Source organism: Lissotriton helveticus, chromosome 8 (assembly GCF_964261635.1).
Source record: "Lissotriton helveticus chromosome 8, aLisHel1.1, whole genome shotgun sequence".
Taxonomy (NCBI): domain Eukaryota; kingdom Metazoa; phylum Chordata; class Amphibia; order Caudata; family Salamandridae; genus Lissotriton; species Lissotriton helveticus.
In genome coordinates this window covers 1,136,045,974-1,136,061,691 of record NC_136069.1, presented here as the reverse complement: position 1 = coordinate 1,136,061,691, position 15,718 = coordinate 1,136,045,974, and the positions used below count along the sequence as shown (strand labels likewise).

The 15,718-nt window shown below is 41.1% G+C and overlaps 1 protein-coding gene across 1 annotated transcript in view; it reads left to right on the top strand.

Annotated features, from left to right (window-relative positions):
• The first annotated feature begins 5,554 nt into the window (after window positions 1-5,554).
• The window catches only part of LOC144773148 (sodium/hydrogen exchanger 4-like), a 527,634-nt gene continuing 517,470 nt past the window's right edge, over window positions 5,555-15,718 (top strand). The window contains exon 1 of the mRNA XM_078658005.1: window positions 5,555-6,019. Coding sequence (XP_078514131.1) covers window positions 5,806-6,019 — 214 coding nt within the window. The 5' untranslated portion in view covers window positions 5,555-5,805. The remainder of the gene's footprint in view (window positions 6,020-15,718) is intronic.

Here is a 15,718-nt window from a genome sequence, read left to right as displayed (position 1 = left end):
AGTATTCCCTGTGAGTCAAAATCCTTTTTCTCTTTGCAAATATAACCCCTGTGGTTATCTGTTGGCATTGACTTTGTTGAATGTCAATGACTTGGGGAAGAAAAAAGGAGCGCAGTGATGGTGTAATTCGTGTTGCACTCTTTAATGCCCCCTTTGTTCTTCTTTTGCCCCCAGCCTGGGTGTTTAATCTGGCACTGCTACTGGGTATAGGGTAAGTGGCCTCCTCTCTAATGATATGCTCTTGAATAGCCCCAGCAGCGGTTATTTCAGGGTCTTCCTCCACTGCAGCTTCAACTGCCCCCTCTGCCCCCACTCTGCAGTCCTTCACTGGATTGAGGTTTCGTGCACCGTTTGGGAACACTTTCTTACCTCTACCGTATTTATCAGCAGTGGAATTACTCTTTGACCCCCTTCCCCTCCTCCTGCCTTTTGCTCTTTTACCAGGAGTACTGGTAGTGTGGTTTGTAGTTTTCGAGCCTCGTCCTCCACCTCCTCCTCCCCGTTCCCACTCCTTACTGTCAGATGCCGAGGTTTCTGGAGGACCACAGACCGCCGACGCTATGTCACTAGCGCTGCTTCCCTCGGTCTCAAGCTCCGGTGCTGTACGCTCCGCGGGGTGAACACTGTCAAAAAAAGAATGTATCGTTGCCTTCCTCTCATCAGCTTTGCTTTGGCGGCCTCTTAGGAGACCGCGGGCTGCCGCACTGCGGCCGCGCCGAAGCTCCACGGATGCTTTTTTCCACCACGGGAGAAGGGAGGGGGGCGGTACCAGGCTCACACACATTGAGCCCGCGCCACATCAGGAGCAGCCGGCGCAAACGAGGGAGAGCTCTAAACCACTCAGCTCACACTTCCCCTCAACACAGGACCGCCGGGAGACTCTCTACATCGGTAGCCGGTAAGGACTGGGTACAAAAACTGTCGTTATGCCATCTTTTTCAGGGACTGGGGAGGGATCCGTATCAGACGCGCGCATCTCCTTAACCAGCGGCTGCCATGTTTTCCCTCGCGGTAAGTGTAAAGCTTGTAGATGCAGAAAATGTTCTGAAACCCCCACATTTCATTCTCTTTCTGCACCTCTCTAGTTTTTTCTGCAATTCTCTTGCTTCTTTCTGTACTTTTCTCTCCTGTTTCCATATTGAAATAGGAAGTGCAAGCTGTCACGTTTAATGGTCTGCCTGCTCTTGTGGCTGAGGTATATGTCTACTTGTACATGTATTCTCACATGTGTTATGGATCTGTAGATGGTAGCTTAAAAAGTGGGGTTGCATCACCTCTAGGAGAACATATCTTAGTTCTGCTCTGTCATTCGGTTGCTCAGGCAGACATGTCTTATGTATATAGGTGTTAAGACCCTTTCAAATGTACTATTGAATATGCATGTGCCCTGTATTAGGAGCAGAAAGAAATACATACGCCTTCTTGTACACAAATTTACAGAGTGTGCTGTTTGAAACACAGATATTCAAGTATTTGTATGTTTATTTTTATGTAACATGTCACCAGGTAAAAGCAGCTACACATGCATGCATACCTTCACAAACTTGGTCAGAGCTGAGCTCTCTGTTCCTTAAGAAACTAAAATATAAATTACCAGGATCAGACACACAGAGAAAGATTAATGCATTTCTTACGTGTAATACCACATTCTGTGTGTACGTTTTGCTATGTCAATGCAATTTAATGTGCATAGGAAGTACAATTATTCCAACTTAAAACAGAATTCTTGAACATGCCAGGGCTATTGAAAAGAAAGATCCAACATACCCAATTGCCAGGCACTTTGCTGAACTGCACTCAAGCAACAGAAATTTGTTAAAATTCTTTTGTATTGATTATGTTGCGCAGCATGAAAGAAGAGGGAACAGGGAGCTCAGTCTGTCGAGACTGGAGTCAAGATACATAATCGATCTCCAGACCAAGACCCCAGGGGGTTTAAATACTGAGGAAGAGCTAGCCGTTCATCTGGGTTGAAGAACCTTGGTAATTCCGAGTTATATGCCCACTATCAAACAAAAGGATTATGTGTATATATGTATTAAACCATGTCTCTTTTTGTTATTTCCACTTTAATGTAATTAATATTATAAACCGTGAAATGGCAATGAGCATCCAGGGCTTAATCAATAACAAGAAACTCAAATGAACAGTAAACAGTACAAACAGTAATACGATGAATTATTAATAATTTATTGTGATCTAAACTGTGATAATTATAAGTTGAAGCAATTGCCCATCCCAGGCTTAATTATTCGTGAATTTATATTACGTATACTTGATGATCACAATCTCCGTTTGAGAACTGTATTTTGTCTGTTCATTGAATCATGAAATGAAAATGAAATGAAAAATTGCACTTATATAGCGCGTAACTACCCGGAGGCCTCGCAGCGCTTTGACTGGTTACTGTGGCAAGCTATAGGGTGGATCAGCACGTTTTTGCGAATAGATGAGTTTTCAGAATCATGGTTGACTATTTACAAATGGCTATCAAAAAGGAGGGAGAAGGAGGATACAGCTAGGATCAGCCTCCTAAACTTTAAAGTACAACACAAAAATCCATATATGATGGATCGTGGGAACCTAGCCAAGGAGAAATTGTGGGTTTTCCCAATTTGGGTGCGCTTTATCAGAAAAGAAATTTTTTATTTTTGAGTCCCCTCACTCACCAAAGGTTGCCCTTAGGTGACATGCTTCATCATTGGGGCCATCCCAAGCATCTACTGCTTGGGGCGTGCTGGGACTTTCGAAGGATACGTAGGAGCATTGGTTTTGTGAAACTATGTGTAGTGCAGTGTGTGGTGGAGTGGTGATTAATGCTAATTAAAAATACCTAGCTAGTAAGCTAAATTGTTATTCCTGCTCCTAGTTGGTACATTAAAAAGGGGGAGATAAAGGAAATATAACTATTATGTGGTCATAGTCCCTAATATCCTGTTGACATGTTTCAAGGTGTCCCCTACACCTCTTCTTCAGGACAACATGAGGGCCAGCCCCATGTATGCCACTCCTGTGATTAATAAGTAACACAAAGAGAGTACAAAGTTCCCCGGGAAAAAAAAAAAAAAACTCCTGTGATTAAACCTAGATTAAGGTAGAAAAAGTAGAAAGCACACCTAATGTGTGTGTCTATCAAATATACATACGGTTAACGCGGATCACTGAAACAATATCGATGACACAAATAAAGAACTACCTAAATATCGAGTAAAAAATATAGAATACAAAAATATTGACTTCCTATCTCCAAAGAGGTAAGTACAAAAATATCGAATCAAACATATCGTTGTAAAAAATATAGATAGTCAAAATCTCATTTTTTTAAAATGCTTTAAAGTAATTAAAAATTAATGAAATAATAAATATAATTAACTTAAACATACTTAAAATACTTAAATAACCTTAAAAGTAATAAATAATTAATGTAACTTAAAAAAAACATACAAATTGATTTATTAATACATATATAAATATATATGAACGTAATATTAATAAAAAATATAAAATATTTTTACCGTAGGATAGCGGAAAGGGTAAAATGTACTATTACCACTCCAGTGAGTGCAACAGTAGAGAAAGCGTAGGGGTAAAAATTACTATTCCCACTCCAGAGAGTGCAACAGTAGGGAAAGCGTTGGATAGCGGGAGGGTAAAAATTACTATTCCCACTCCAAAAAGTGCAACATTAGGGAACGCGTTGGATAGCGTAGGGGTAAAAATTACTATTCCCACTCCAGAGAGTGCAACGGTAGGGAAAGCGTTGGATAGCGGGAGGGTAAAAATTACTATTCCCACTCCAAAAAGTGTAACAGTAGGGAAAGCGTTGGATAGCGTAGGGTAAAAAATTACTATTTCCACTCCAGAGAGTGCAACAGTAGAGAAAGCGTTGGGTAGCGGGAGGGTAAAAAGTTACTATTCCCACTCCAGTGAGTGCAACAGTAGGGAAAGCGTTGGATAGCGTAGGGGGAAAAATGACTATTCACACTCCAGAGAGTGCAACAGTAGGTAAAGCGTTGGATAGCGTAGGGGTAAAAATGACTATTCCCACTCCAGATAGTGCAACAGTATGGAAAGCATTGGATAGTGGGAGGGTAAAAATTACTATTCCCACTCCAGAGAGTGCAACCTTAGGAAAAGCGTTGGATAGCGTAGGGGTAAAATTTACTATTCCCACTCCAGAGAGTGCAACAGTAGGGAAAGCGTTGGATAGTGGGAGGGGAAAAATTACTATTCCCACTCCAGTGAGTGCAACAGTAGGGAAAGCGTTGGATAGCGTAGAGGTAAAAATTGCTATTCCCACTCCAGAGAGTGCAACAGTAGGGAAAGCGTTGCTGACTTACATACGTTAGACTTGGAGCTCATCGCAAGACAAGCCGGCAAACCCTCACTGGATCCGGACTGATTGGGATCTTCGAGGAACCCTGGGAAGAAAAGCTCCAGCAAAGTTTCTAAGTCCAAAGGTATAAACTTTGACTGAGAGATACTGCGAGGGGTCTAGCGTGACCAGATGTCCCAGTGGGCGCTATAGGTTTCTATGTGCTATATAGTACTAAATCTTCAAAAATTCATATCTCCGGTTCCCTACATTGGATTTTTCTTGTTTTCAGGTCATTTTAAATATAAACATAGTTTCTATTTTTATAAATTGGTTTTGGATTTGCATTGTGTGTTGTGTATTATTATTTACTAAATTTGTGTTTTTAAATGGTTTGCATACCTGTCTTTGAAGGTAAGTCTGTTTGCTCACAGCCAAGCTACCAAGATTTGAGCATGGGAATAGTTTTCTAAGACCGATTCAGAGCCCTCCACCTTGTTAGTGGTCTTATTGCATATCGCAGATATACATTTGCCCCACTAATAATTCACTTTCCAACAATGAGATTCTGCAATCCCTGTATAAAAACATCAGAACTCAAATATAATATCCTATTACAGTTGAGTTTTATCACAAGGCCTGCTTCCAGCACCAGCAACCGAGGGGAAAGGCCTGTCAGGTTATGGAGCATAATTAAAGCAGCAGTTCAACGAACAAAGCAAAACGTGCTTTCCTTTCTTTTTCTCTGCTTTTCTAGCTGTATCGCTATAGGCGGAAGAGATATTTATGGCAACAAGCTTATTTTTTGCACTTTCTTGGTAGTTATAGAAAAGTTCGAATCTTCTGCATGTTTCTTATGTTTGTAGGTTCTGGGTCGTGTGTAGGAACTGCTGGTTTTGGTGTTTGTTATACTGGATGGAAGTCAGCTTTCAAAAGTGACTTTCTCCTAATGTCATGAACGCTGACCACTAGGTGTCCTCGTTGCCACCTAAGCGCTGCTAGCACTTGAGGTAAACTCAAGGACAATTCTCTCGCATCTTTTCTTTCTTTACCTGTTCATTGTAGTCCATGTTTTCGACCCCTCTAAACACACCGCTGTTGCCACGTTACATGGGGAAGCCAATAGAGGGAGGTAGCGTCATAGTAACAATATTTATCTTCTGATAATAAGTGAGACTTTTTTTTTTAAGCAACCTGAGTCATATCTTAAGCAAACTCTTGTGCGAAACAAGGCTCGCTGTCAATGGTTTTGTTTGACATTGGCTGTTGAAGGCTGGGTCTGGGCGTGTGCTTTGATTTTGATTTTCGATTTTTAGTTTCTGACGTAGGCCAAAAAGCCGGTCGTAATGGCCTCACTTTCGGTCAAATGCGATTTCTACAAGTTGTGTCTCTTCTGAAAGTGAGGAATGCAGCTGGGTGAGGTTTAACTGGACGGAGCGAGAAAGGATAAATGAGGCTGAGCCCGTGTCTGGTAAACTAACCGGACGGTCATGGAGTTAAGTGTTTTTGGTTTGCTGCCTTTGCTCGCCTTCTTGGGGTGTACAGCTGCTGTTAGCTTCGGAAATGCATCTTCATCAAGTCCCCCGGCTCCTGGTGACTCTGGGAGGGACGAAAGGTACCATGCCTTCACCGTGGACTACAATTTCGTGCAGATTCCATACGAAATCACACTTTGGATTATTCTAGCCTCCTATGCAAAGATTGGTGAGTATTGGTTAGGATTTTATTATGGTCATATTGTTGGCGTAAATTGTGTTTCTGTTGTCAACATGTTGGCACTTTATCGCTATCAGTATTGAGGAAGCTCAAAGTTCATATTTAAATATGCAAACATGTAAATGATATGTATCCATGTATGTACCTCTGAAACGAGTGTGTGAATTCAACTCCTCTCTTAATTTTGGGGACCAGATTCCCTCATTCTCTAAAGTCTGATGTCTCCTTCTGTACAATATCTTTAAAATCAGACCTCATTTTTCCTTTTCCCGCTATGAAACTTTTGTTTAACACACTTGTACTTTCGTTCTTTAGTTACTGCTACTCTTTCTAAATCGCGCTAATATATTTAAAAAACCTTCACTTCAGACTGAGTAAAATTCAACTGTTCATCTTATATTTTCACATCTGTGTGACTCACACATGTATCCGTATCTATTACAACGTATCTGCCTTTCATTGTCTTATATTTGCTTTATGGTTCATTTTTCTTTGTCATGTGTTTAAATGTGCTCCATCATTCCCTAGCCACCGACTACTGTTCTTTCAGTTCTTCAGATACCCACCCTCGGGCTCTTTGTTTTTCTTCTTTGTATCTTTCATTTGTCCCTTCTCCTCCATGTGTTTCCTCCTACTTTTCTCTTCTGTGTTGCCAAGTAAGGTGTGGCAGAAGTGGCCTTTGTATATTGCCTTTCGAACCATATCTTCATTTAAAAGATTATTTGAAAAACTTTTTTAATGTTTCTGATGTTTTTAGGCCTTGCTAGAGACAGTTTTAGCTGTAAACCAGATACAATGCCATACCGCGAAAAGAGAAAAAATGGTTAGTAGAGTGAGATCTGGCTCCACCCATTCATTGTTGATCAGTCTCTTTAATAAACTCTAGGCCTCATTTATGGGAAGTGTTGCATCGCTGCGACAAAGCAGCGATGCAACACCTCTCAGTGCGCTCTCAAGGATGGGCTGTACTTACCGTATGGCGCATCATGTCGCAAGAGTTACAGATTCGTCAGTATTACTGACGTATCTGTAGGCACAAAAGTCGCCCATTGCTGGGGTGTGTCTGAAAACAGACATAACTCCAGCAATGTGTCCTTTCACATGGGGCTTGCCTGCGTCATGGCAGGCATAAGGTTTTGACGCAATGGCTTCCTAGAAGTGGTGCACTGAAATCTTATAGATTTCAATGCGCCCCTTCTACGAGGCTTTGAAGTGGGGGAACGCCCACCCTCCATACATTATACCTGATGCAGCACTTCATAAATATGGCGCAACGTGGTGCATTATTTACGCTTCTGCAGCGTCACAAAAAGTGACACATTTGCCGTGTAAATGTGACCCAGGGGCTCATAAATAAGGCCCTCCGCATTTAGTGGCCCAGCAGTTGTATCAGTTAAGCTAAGGAGTGTTTCCATTACATAGACTGTAGGAGCACTGCACACACAGCAAAAGCCTTAACGAAACTGCCCGTCCACAGCACGGGTTTCTGAGGCCCTGCAGGGACCATGTAGATACAGGAAAGGCTGTAGGAACACAGTAGAGTGAGCTGACACATAGCAGAGCATTTTGGGGAATACAACGGAGTGATGACACCAACCCAGACTTCTGGGGCACGCACTGCGGAAGCAGAGCACAGGCAGATGGAGCACAGCCCAGAGTGTAAGCATACAAACATTGTATAATCCAGGAACCTCCCACCATATTCGTCTTTCTATCCAGGAGTCCCCCACTACCATCATTGTGGACAATTTGCTACTGAGAGTAAGCTCCTCAAACATCCAGCCGGAGTTTGGGTATGGTTTCCAACCACACATTTTAATGACATTATGGGGTTTTTCAAGAAGTATCTGGCAGAATGGTAAAACAATATTTTAAAAACTCATCAATTGCATCTGAGTTCGCCACAAGCTGTAACAATAATTGGTTTGCATTGTACTACAGAAATAGTAGTTACCTTTATATACAAGAGTTAAAAGTTCCGGATTGCTTGCGAAATTGTAAAATGCATTTTTTATACATAAGTAAAGCAACATGCCCTTTTTTTCAAAGTTAATAGATATATAGTGATAAGAATTGAACTCTAACTGACTGGTAAATGTTAAGACATTTAAAACATACGGAACGTAGCCTTATTTTGTGCCCTGAGAGGGGACATCATAATCCACTTTTGTAGAGATCGGTGTGTATTCTAAACGGCCATGGGATCAATATGCAACGTAACCTTTTTACGTCTGTTATTAAACTGCATGTAGTAGAATTATATGCATGCAAGGGAGACTCAGCCTTTCATTATCAAGGGTGGATATATTAAGTACCAACATGTTGGGTAACTATGACACCTAATATTAACTTGCAGGTAATAATAACACTTGGCTAATCCTACACACAGTACCTGATAGACCTGCTTTGTTGGCATCCTTCTTTTCGCTTGGGCTATTTTAGTTCTTGTATATGTTGTCTTTTGGCCATTGACACTACTCTTTTATTTTCTGCTATTGTTTTAACGTGGATGTGTATGTAAATTGTTATGTTGCTCCGATTTAGATTCCTTGTGTTGTTGTTCCTTTCCGTTTAAATTTAATTTTGTTTCCCAGACACCGCGATTCATGGTAGGACACTTGGGCTCCTTTTGCTTTTACTTTGTCTCCTTTTAATGTGGATCACTGATCCTTCTGTCCATTTGGTGTCAATTTGATGGCACTTTCTGCTACTATGTCCACTTCAGGATGCCTTCGGCATGACTGGAGGTATACACAGGGCAGGCTGAAGGCAAACCCGTTTGTGCCTCTGCACCACCTCTGAGTTGCAGATTGAATTGACTGGTGGTTTTTACCCATGGTCAAGGCACTTCTATCCTTTGGCCATTGGCTTCTCATGTGTAACTTCATCAACTGGTATTTGTATTCTAACATCCCGTCTCCTGCTGTTTGCACGGTTTGATGACTGCAATGCATATCACAGCTGGTTTTATCTACAAATGCACAGCTGAAACTTATAACCTTATCATCGCAACTTAAGAGCTTGTTTGTGGGCATCTCTGGTTTTTATCCCATACATCTTTCATTAATCTCTTTGATTGCACTCTAGGGTAAGTTCTACTGGTCACTGAACCCTAATCTTTGTTCACTTTTTGCACACCCCATGTCGTGTTTCCTTGTGCATGTGTTGATGGTATATAATGATAGCTATTCTAATTTTATCAATAATTATCTTGTATTTGATAGTTAATAAACAAGTCACTTTCTTTTCTCATATTTAGAGGTCTTTCATTATATTTATTGTTGCATATAGCCATTAAAAAAAATCTCTATTCACCTGATTTTGATACTGTTTGAATTTGTGCCAACATCATTGTACATTTTTAGTGGCACTCAACAAGGTATTCCCCTCACAATTATATGTTCCTCAAGGTATTTCTGGCTCAATCACTGCTCTCCATCAGAAGCTGACCATTTGTATTTTTCTGTGACTCAAAAACAATAAAAAAAGAAACTTCCATTTGCTAGTCCAACTTATTAAGGACAAATTAGACTAAAAAATATCATTGGTTATATTATCATGAGTTTATATCTCACGACACGTGGGGCAAATCAAAAACAAAAAGCACCTCCTATTCCATCCATCCCAGGTCAACACAATGTTCTTCAAAGCAACTCTTAAGAACCATGATCACCACAGGATTCCCAAACCTAGTATCATGTTTTACATTGACTGTTCCATTTCTGCGCTTTTGTGCCTTCTTATCTGACCATATAAAAAAGTATGGGATCTGAACACCTACTTTACAGTTAAATTGGTTGTTTCAGAACCAGCACCATTTTACTAGCCTCTTTAATGGACCCTGTTTACAGCCTATCCTGAGTGATGTTTACCTAGTGTCCAACTTTAAACCCCATAATCTTAGTCCTCTGTCCCAAAGTATAGCTTCCCCGACTGGCCAATTCCATATGCCATTTTTACGGAATTCATGCCCTGCACCCAAAGTACTCCTAACACTCCCTTAAAAACTGGATTTTCCCACAACATTTCCCTCAAAATATTCTATATATAATTGTATTTACTACAGAAGGCTGGACTTTATTGCAAGAGCTCTGAGAACTATAGACGAATTACAAAGGGACATTTCATGATAGGACTAATTTAAATAGTGATCAGCTCACCAAATCTAAAAACCTTCTTGCACATCCCCAAGCCAGTTTTATCCGTACAGTGAGGCTAAATCATCTCTCACAGCTAAATTGATTGAGCTGACGAAAGTAAGAAACATTCACCTTCTACTGATGCCCTAATTGCAGGTCAGACAGTCGAACTTAGCAAGATTGTAAAAAAAAACTGATGATCTACATAAAAACGTAACTAACTCACTAATTAGGGTAATGGATAGAGTGGGTGCCATAGAGGAAATTAAAAAAAATAACGTTAGACTAAATCACCCTGCAAAAACCAACACTGAGACTTGTTGTACCGAGGTCTTGCCACCACAGTCCACTATTCCACCGTCATGTGACAACTCACAAGAAAAGGACGGTTCCCAATTCTCTTAGAAATTTTGTCCCTCAGGCTACACGTCCGACACCACATTCTTATAATAGCGCTTCTGCAACTCACGTGGACGAACCTTATTTGAGGGTTCTTGCTGCGCATGATAACAGGGCCCATGAGCAGCCGGTTCATGCACTTCCAAGAAAATCGAGTAAGAACACAGCCACACTTGATTTACCCCCTGCCGTTTCTCCCTACACAATAGTGTTGGCCAATGTCCCAGCCCTTACAAAAACCGATGATCGAAACATGAGAGGCTCTACAAAATAAATCTTTATTTTGGCTCGGTATAAAACTGGCTTAACTGAAGCTCTGTTTGCAAAATGTAAGATGGCTAGACAGGTTCCCTGGGTTGGTCATGACCATAAATCACTGGAGGGTGACTGTGTAGTACTGACATTTTGCAATCCACTTTTAACCCAAGCAATTCAATCTAGGAAGGGGGTTGGGACCACACTGCCTCACATCCCAGCACAGTTCGCCTCTTTGCATCCTGGTAAATGCAGTAAAAAATTAGTGCTTTCTTGAAATTTAGCTGTAGTTTTTCACCAAGGTTGGTGCAGACTTTGCTGTATATCTCTAGACACATATTTCTGGGTTCAGCCCTTCTTCACATAATGAAATGTGACAAAAATAGCGTTATATGCCATGATATTATTATTAACAATAGCAAAGTAGAATGCACCAATACATTTTCTTATTTAGGAATCCATTTTGACTATAGGGGAACCTGGAATAGTGCAGTGTCGGACAGGAAACTGCTGTTTTCTAGAGCTAACAGTGCTTTGGTCACCTTTGCAAGGAAATTAAGCAGAAGATCAGTCCCTGAGTTACTACAAATGTATAAAGCTAAGTGCCTCACCACAGCCATGTATGGAGCAGGGATTTGGGGACATACGGATGCACAACCACTACAACCGATTGAGAATGATTTTACACAATATCTACTGGCTGTTCCCAATACTACTGCCAATTTTATTTGTCATTCTTAGCTTGGAATTGCATACATCTCGTATTTGATTAAAATTTAACCAATCTTGTTATGGCATAAGATATGGGCATCCATACACACTAGTTTTAACCGTGATATTGTTAAAAATTGTTTAAAGCTCCACAGAGCTTGGTCCATTCCCTGGCTAAAATATATTAGAAATTTCATGAGTGACATAGGACACAAAGAATACTTTGACAGGACTGATAATATTGCTTTTATTTCAAGAAAGACATTAAAAGCAGATTGTCTAGCTCACTTACAGTCAATTAGATTGTCCCAAGAAATTGTTAAACCTACAGTTTTTAACAATCAGCTGATGTTATCTTGTCACAATATTCAGCCCTATCTAGTTTGTGTCCCCTGGAGTTTTGACAAAATGTTGTTGACTAGATTTCGCTTGGGGTCTTTTTACAGACTTACTAGTTTCCCAGCTATAAATGACTGGTCCAAGACTCAGGATGCTTGTCTGTGTGATGATGTATCACAGCAATCTATGTTAAATATCCTTTTATTTTGTACGTTTTATTACATCCCCAAAAAAAGATTTATATTGGCAATTCTAAAAACTCTGAGAATAAGACAATGGTGTACAGCGCTTTTGGCCTTACAAGTTCTGGAAAATGAAATGTTTATGCCTCTTATTGTCACTTTTTAAAAAGTGTTATCAACTCTAAGAAAACAATGTGGAATATGAGTCCTGGTTCTTAATCATGCTTGTACTTTTTTTTAAACTTGTCTGCTGTTTATGTATATTCATGCATACATGTTGCTACCTTTTAAACGTGTGCTAAACTGTGCTTTTATGATTGATATTTTAAACCGAATAAAGCTATCTTTGAATTGAATTGAATTGATTGATCTAGGAATTCTAGCAGATGGAAACATAGTAATCATACTTATTCTGTTGGACCTATCTGTGGCATTCAATGTGGCACACATCCAGCTCTCCTCCTACATCTCTTAGAGATGGGCATTCAAGGCAAGCCCTTGAGCTGATTCTGTATGTTCCTTCAAGTCATTTTTCTTTCACCTCCCTTTTTACTTTTTTGATTAGGGGTCTCTGGACTCAATCTAGACCCTATGCATGTTATTCTCCATCTTATCTTCCTTCCTTTCCTGATTAAATTCAATTATCAGTGGCCGAGCTGGAAGACAGGGAATCCAGTAGGGAAGAAGAACTTACATGGCTACAACAAGAAGTAGTCCAGCTTAAGGAGCAGCATCTGGATCTTCAGGCCCATAATGAAGACTTGGAGAAGAGTCCAAGAGGAACAATATACAGATTAGAGGAGTGCCATCAAAAGCAGAGGAACCCAACCTGCATGAATATGCCATAGACCTTTTCCGCCACGTCCTGGGCCTCTCTGACGACTCTACCTTGCAAGTAGATCGAGTCCACAGGATAGGGCCTGAACTAACAGGGAAGTGACCCCTGGCAGATATACTAGTGTGTGTAAATGACTTTAAAATATAGGAGGACATTCTTAGGAAAGCTAGGGATATGCAATCAGTTCAGTTTAAAGGTCACTCCCTGATGTTCTTCCAGGATCTCTCCCGATAGCTTTGCAAAAATGTAAAGACTTTTGCCCTGTCACAGGACACCTTAGGAAAGCCAACATTCCTTATGCATGGGGACACCCTTTTTGCATTATCTTCAGATATGGGGGGGCCCTCTGCCAAATCAGATACCTCAAAGAGGCCTGCACCCCATTACATATCCACATGCCTGAAGGCAATGAAGGGCCACTTGCCTCCCACAAACAACAACGTTCAGCATGGTAGCAGGTGAAGACCATTCACCACAGGATTAAGCCCAACCCAGCCACTATAAATAAAGAAAGACAGGCAGTGTTGCAGGCACTCTCTTCAGAATCTGCCCTCTTGGAAGCATCCAGAGTTAGCGGCAGCCTCATCCCAGAGGTGCATGAGGGAGAGGAGCAGTCCTAGCGGCGGCAGCAGAGGGACACGAGGATTGAAGACATTGTAGATCCCGTTCGTCAGCCTGCCCTTGGGTCAGCCCTACCTGGTCACAAAATGACCTTTGATAGGCACAGACAGCCCATGTGTGGACACTTTCCGCCCGATCCATTGGAGTTGACGAACTTTGGTCACCTGTTGTTCTCCTTGCAGTATCCGTTTTTTGTTGTGGGGTTCTTTCTGTATTCTCTTACTTCTTTCTCCTCCGCACCAGCTGTTACATTATGTAGGCAGCAAGCGCAATAGGAACTATGGGCCAGATGTAGGAGCCCCAATACCGGTCGGTAACGGCCGAATTCGGCCGTTACCGACCGGTATTAGGGTTTTCTGATGTAGGGGGCCTATATTTTACCGATTCTGTAAATTTACAGAATCGGTAAATTTACAGAATCGGTAAAATACCGAATCGGTATATTTACTGATTCAGTAAATCCATATGTAGCTGACACTCCTAAGAGTGCCACAGGCCCTTAAGAGTCGGTATTTTACCACCCAATCCTATTGTGTGGTTAAATACCGAATTCAGGTGTGCATGCACATCTGTGCATGCACACCTGTGCAATGTGACACACAGACATGCCCTTAGGGCATGTATGTGTGCCACATGTCACACAAACCTGTACTTGGGGTGCTAGAGGGTGTCAAAGTGACACCCCCTGCACCCTTGCAGGATTCAGTATTTACCGATTCGGTAAATACCGAATAGGTATTGCCCATTGATTCCTATGGGCTTCAAGGCCTATAGGAATCAATGGGCAATACAGATTCGGTATTTACCAAATCGGTAAATACCGAATGTTACAGATTCCGTAATTCAAAATAAATATTTACCTACATATCCCTCCTTCTAATTTACCGATTCATAAATACCGAATCGGTAAAATTCGGTATTTATGAGTCGGTAAATTGAAGTTACCTACATCTAGCCCTATATGTTAATGAATAATTTTCCCACCTCCTTGGAAAGACATAGGCGTTCTAAGTTAGCTACAGTGGGGTCCACTGGAGATATATGATCCAATCCATTTCTATACTAAGCTTTAATATGCGAGGCCTCATTAGCCCGGTAAAGCGCAAAGCGATTTTGTCTTTCTTAGAACGCTCAGGGGGGGACATCTCTTTGCTGCAGGAGACTCACTTGTTAGCCAGCGACACTAACCGCATGCGATCTCCTCGGTTTTCAAGACAATACTGGTCTTCAGATACAACTAAAAGGAATGGGGTAGCTATACTCCTTGCTCAGAAGATCCATGGCAAGGTCACTACCACAAAGGCTGAAATTAGAGGCAGAGTGCTGGTAGTTAGGCTTCAATGGGGACGCATGCAGTTCACTGTGGCCTCTTTATATGCACCAAATAAACACCAACAAAGCTTCCTTATCAATTCCCTTAAGCAGTTTCTCACCAATCCCGACCACGCATTAGTGGTAGGTGGTGATTTTAATCAGGTAATGAATACTGATTTAGATCGTTCTATTAAATGCACTACACAAACAGGGGCTCTAACACCCCCGGGCTTCAATGGCTTGCAAACAGTTCACTTAATGAGATATGGAGACAAACACATCCCACCACTAAGGACTATACATTTTACTCAGCCACCCATAAATCTTATGCCCGCATAGATCTCTTTTTAATTACAGAGACCCTAACGGGATGTGTGGGCGATCTGACGATTGAGCCTCGCTCTCTTTCTGATCACTCCCGATCACACTATTGCTGAATCTTGGCCCCTCTCAACTTGGCCCCTCCCGCTGGCGATTTCGGGACGCCATGCTTCAGTCAGTTCAGACAGTAAATGCAATTCACATGGCGATAACTAATTATCTCAATATTAATGATCACGAAGAGGCCTGCAACGTTTCTGTATGGGAGGCATTAAAATTAGTAATATGTGGTGAATTAATATCATGCTCAGCGGGCGAAAATATGTTCCGTACAGAGCAGCATACACAGATAGAGGATGCAGTCACAGAATTAGAATCAATACAGTCATACAATCTTTATTTTGGTTTATAATAACATAAAAGATACAAACATATAACTCCTTATCAATAGTGCTCAAAATAGAATTAGTACAAAGAATGAGAAAAAAATCTGTACACCAGTTTCTAAAGAGTCACATTTTTTTCCAAGATACAGTCTTATAAACACGAAAAAGATCAACAAGGAACA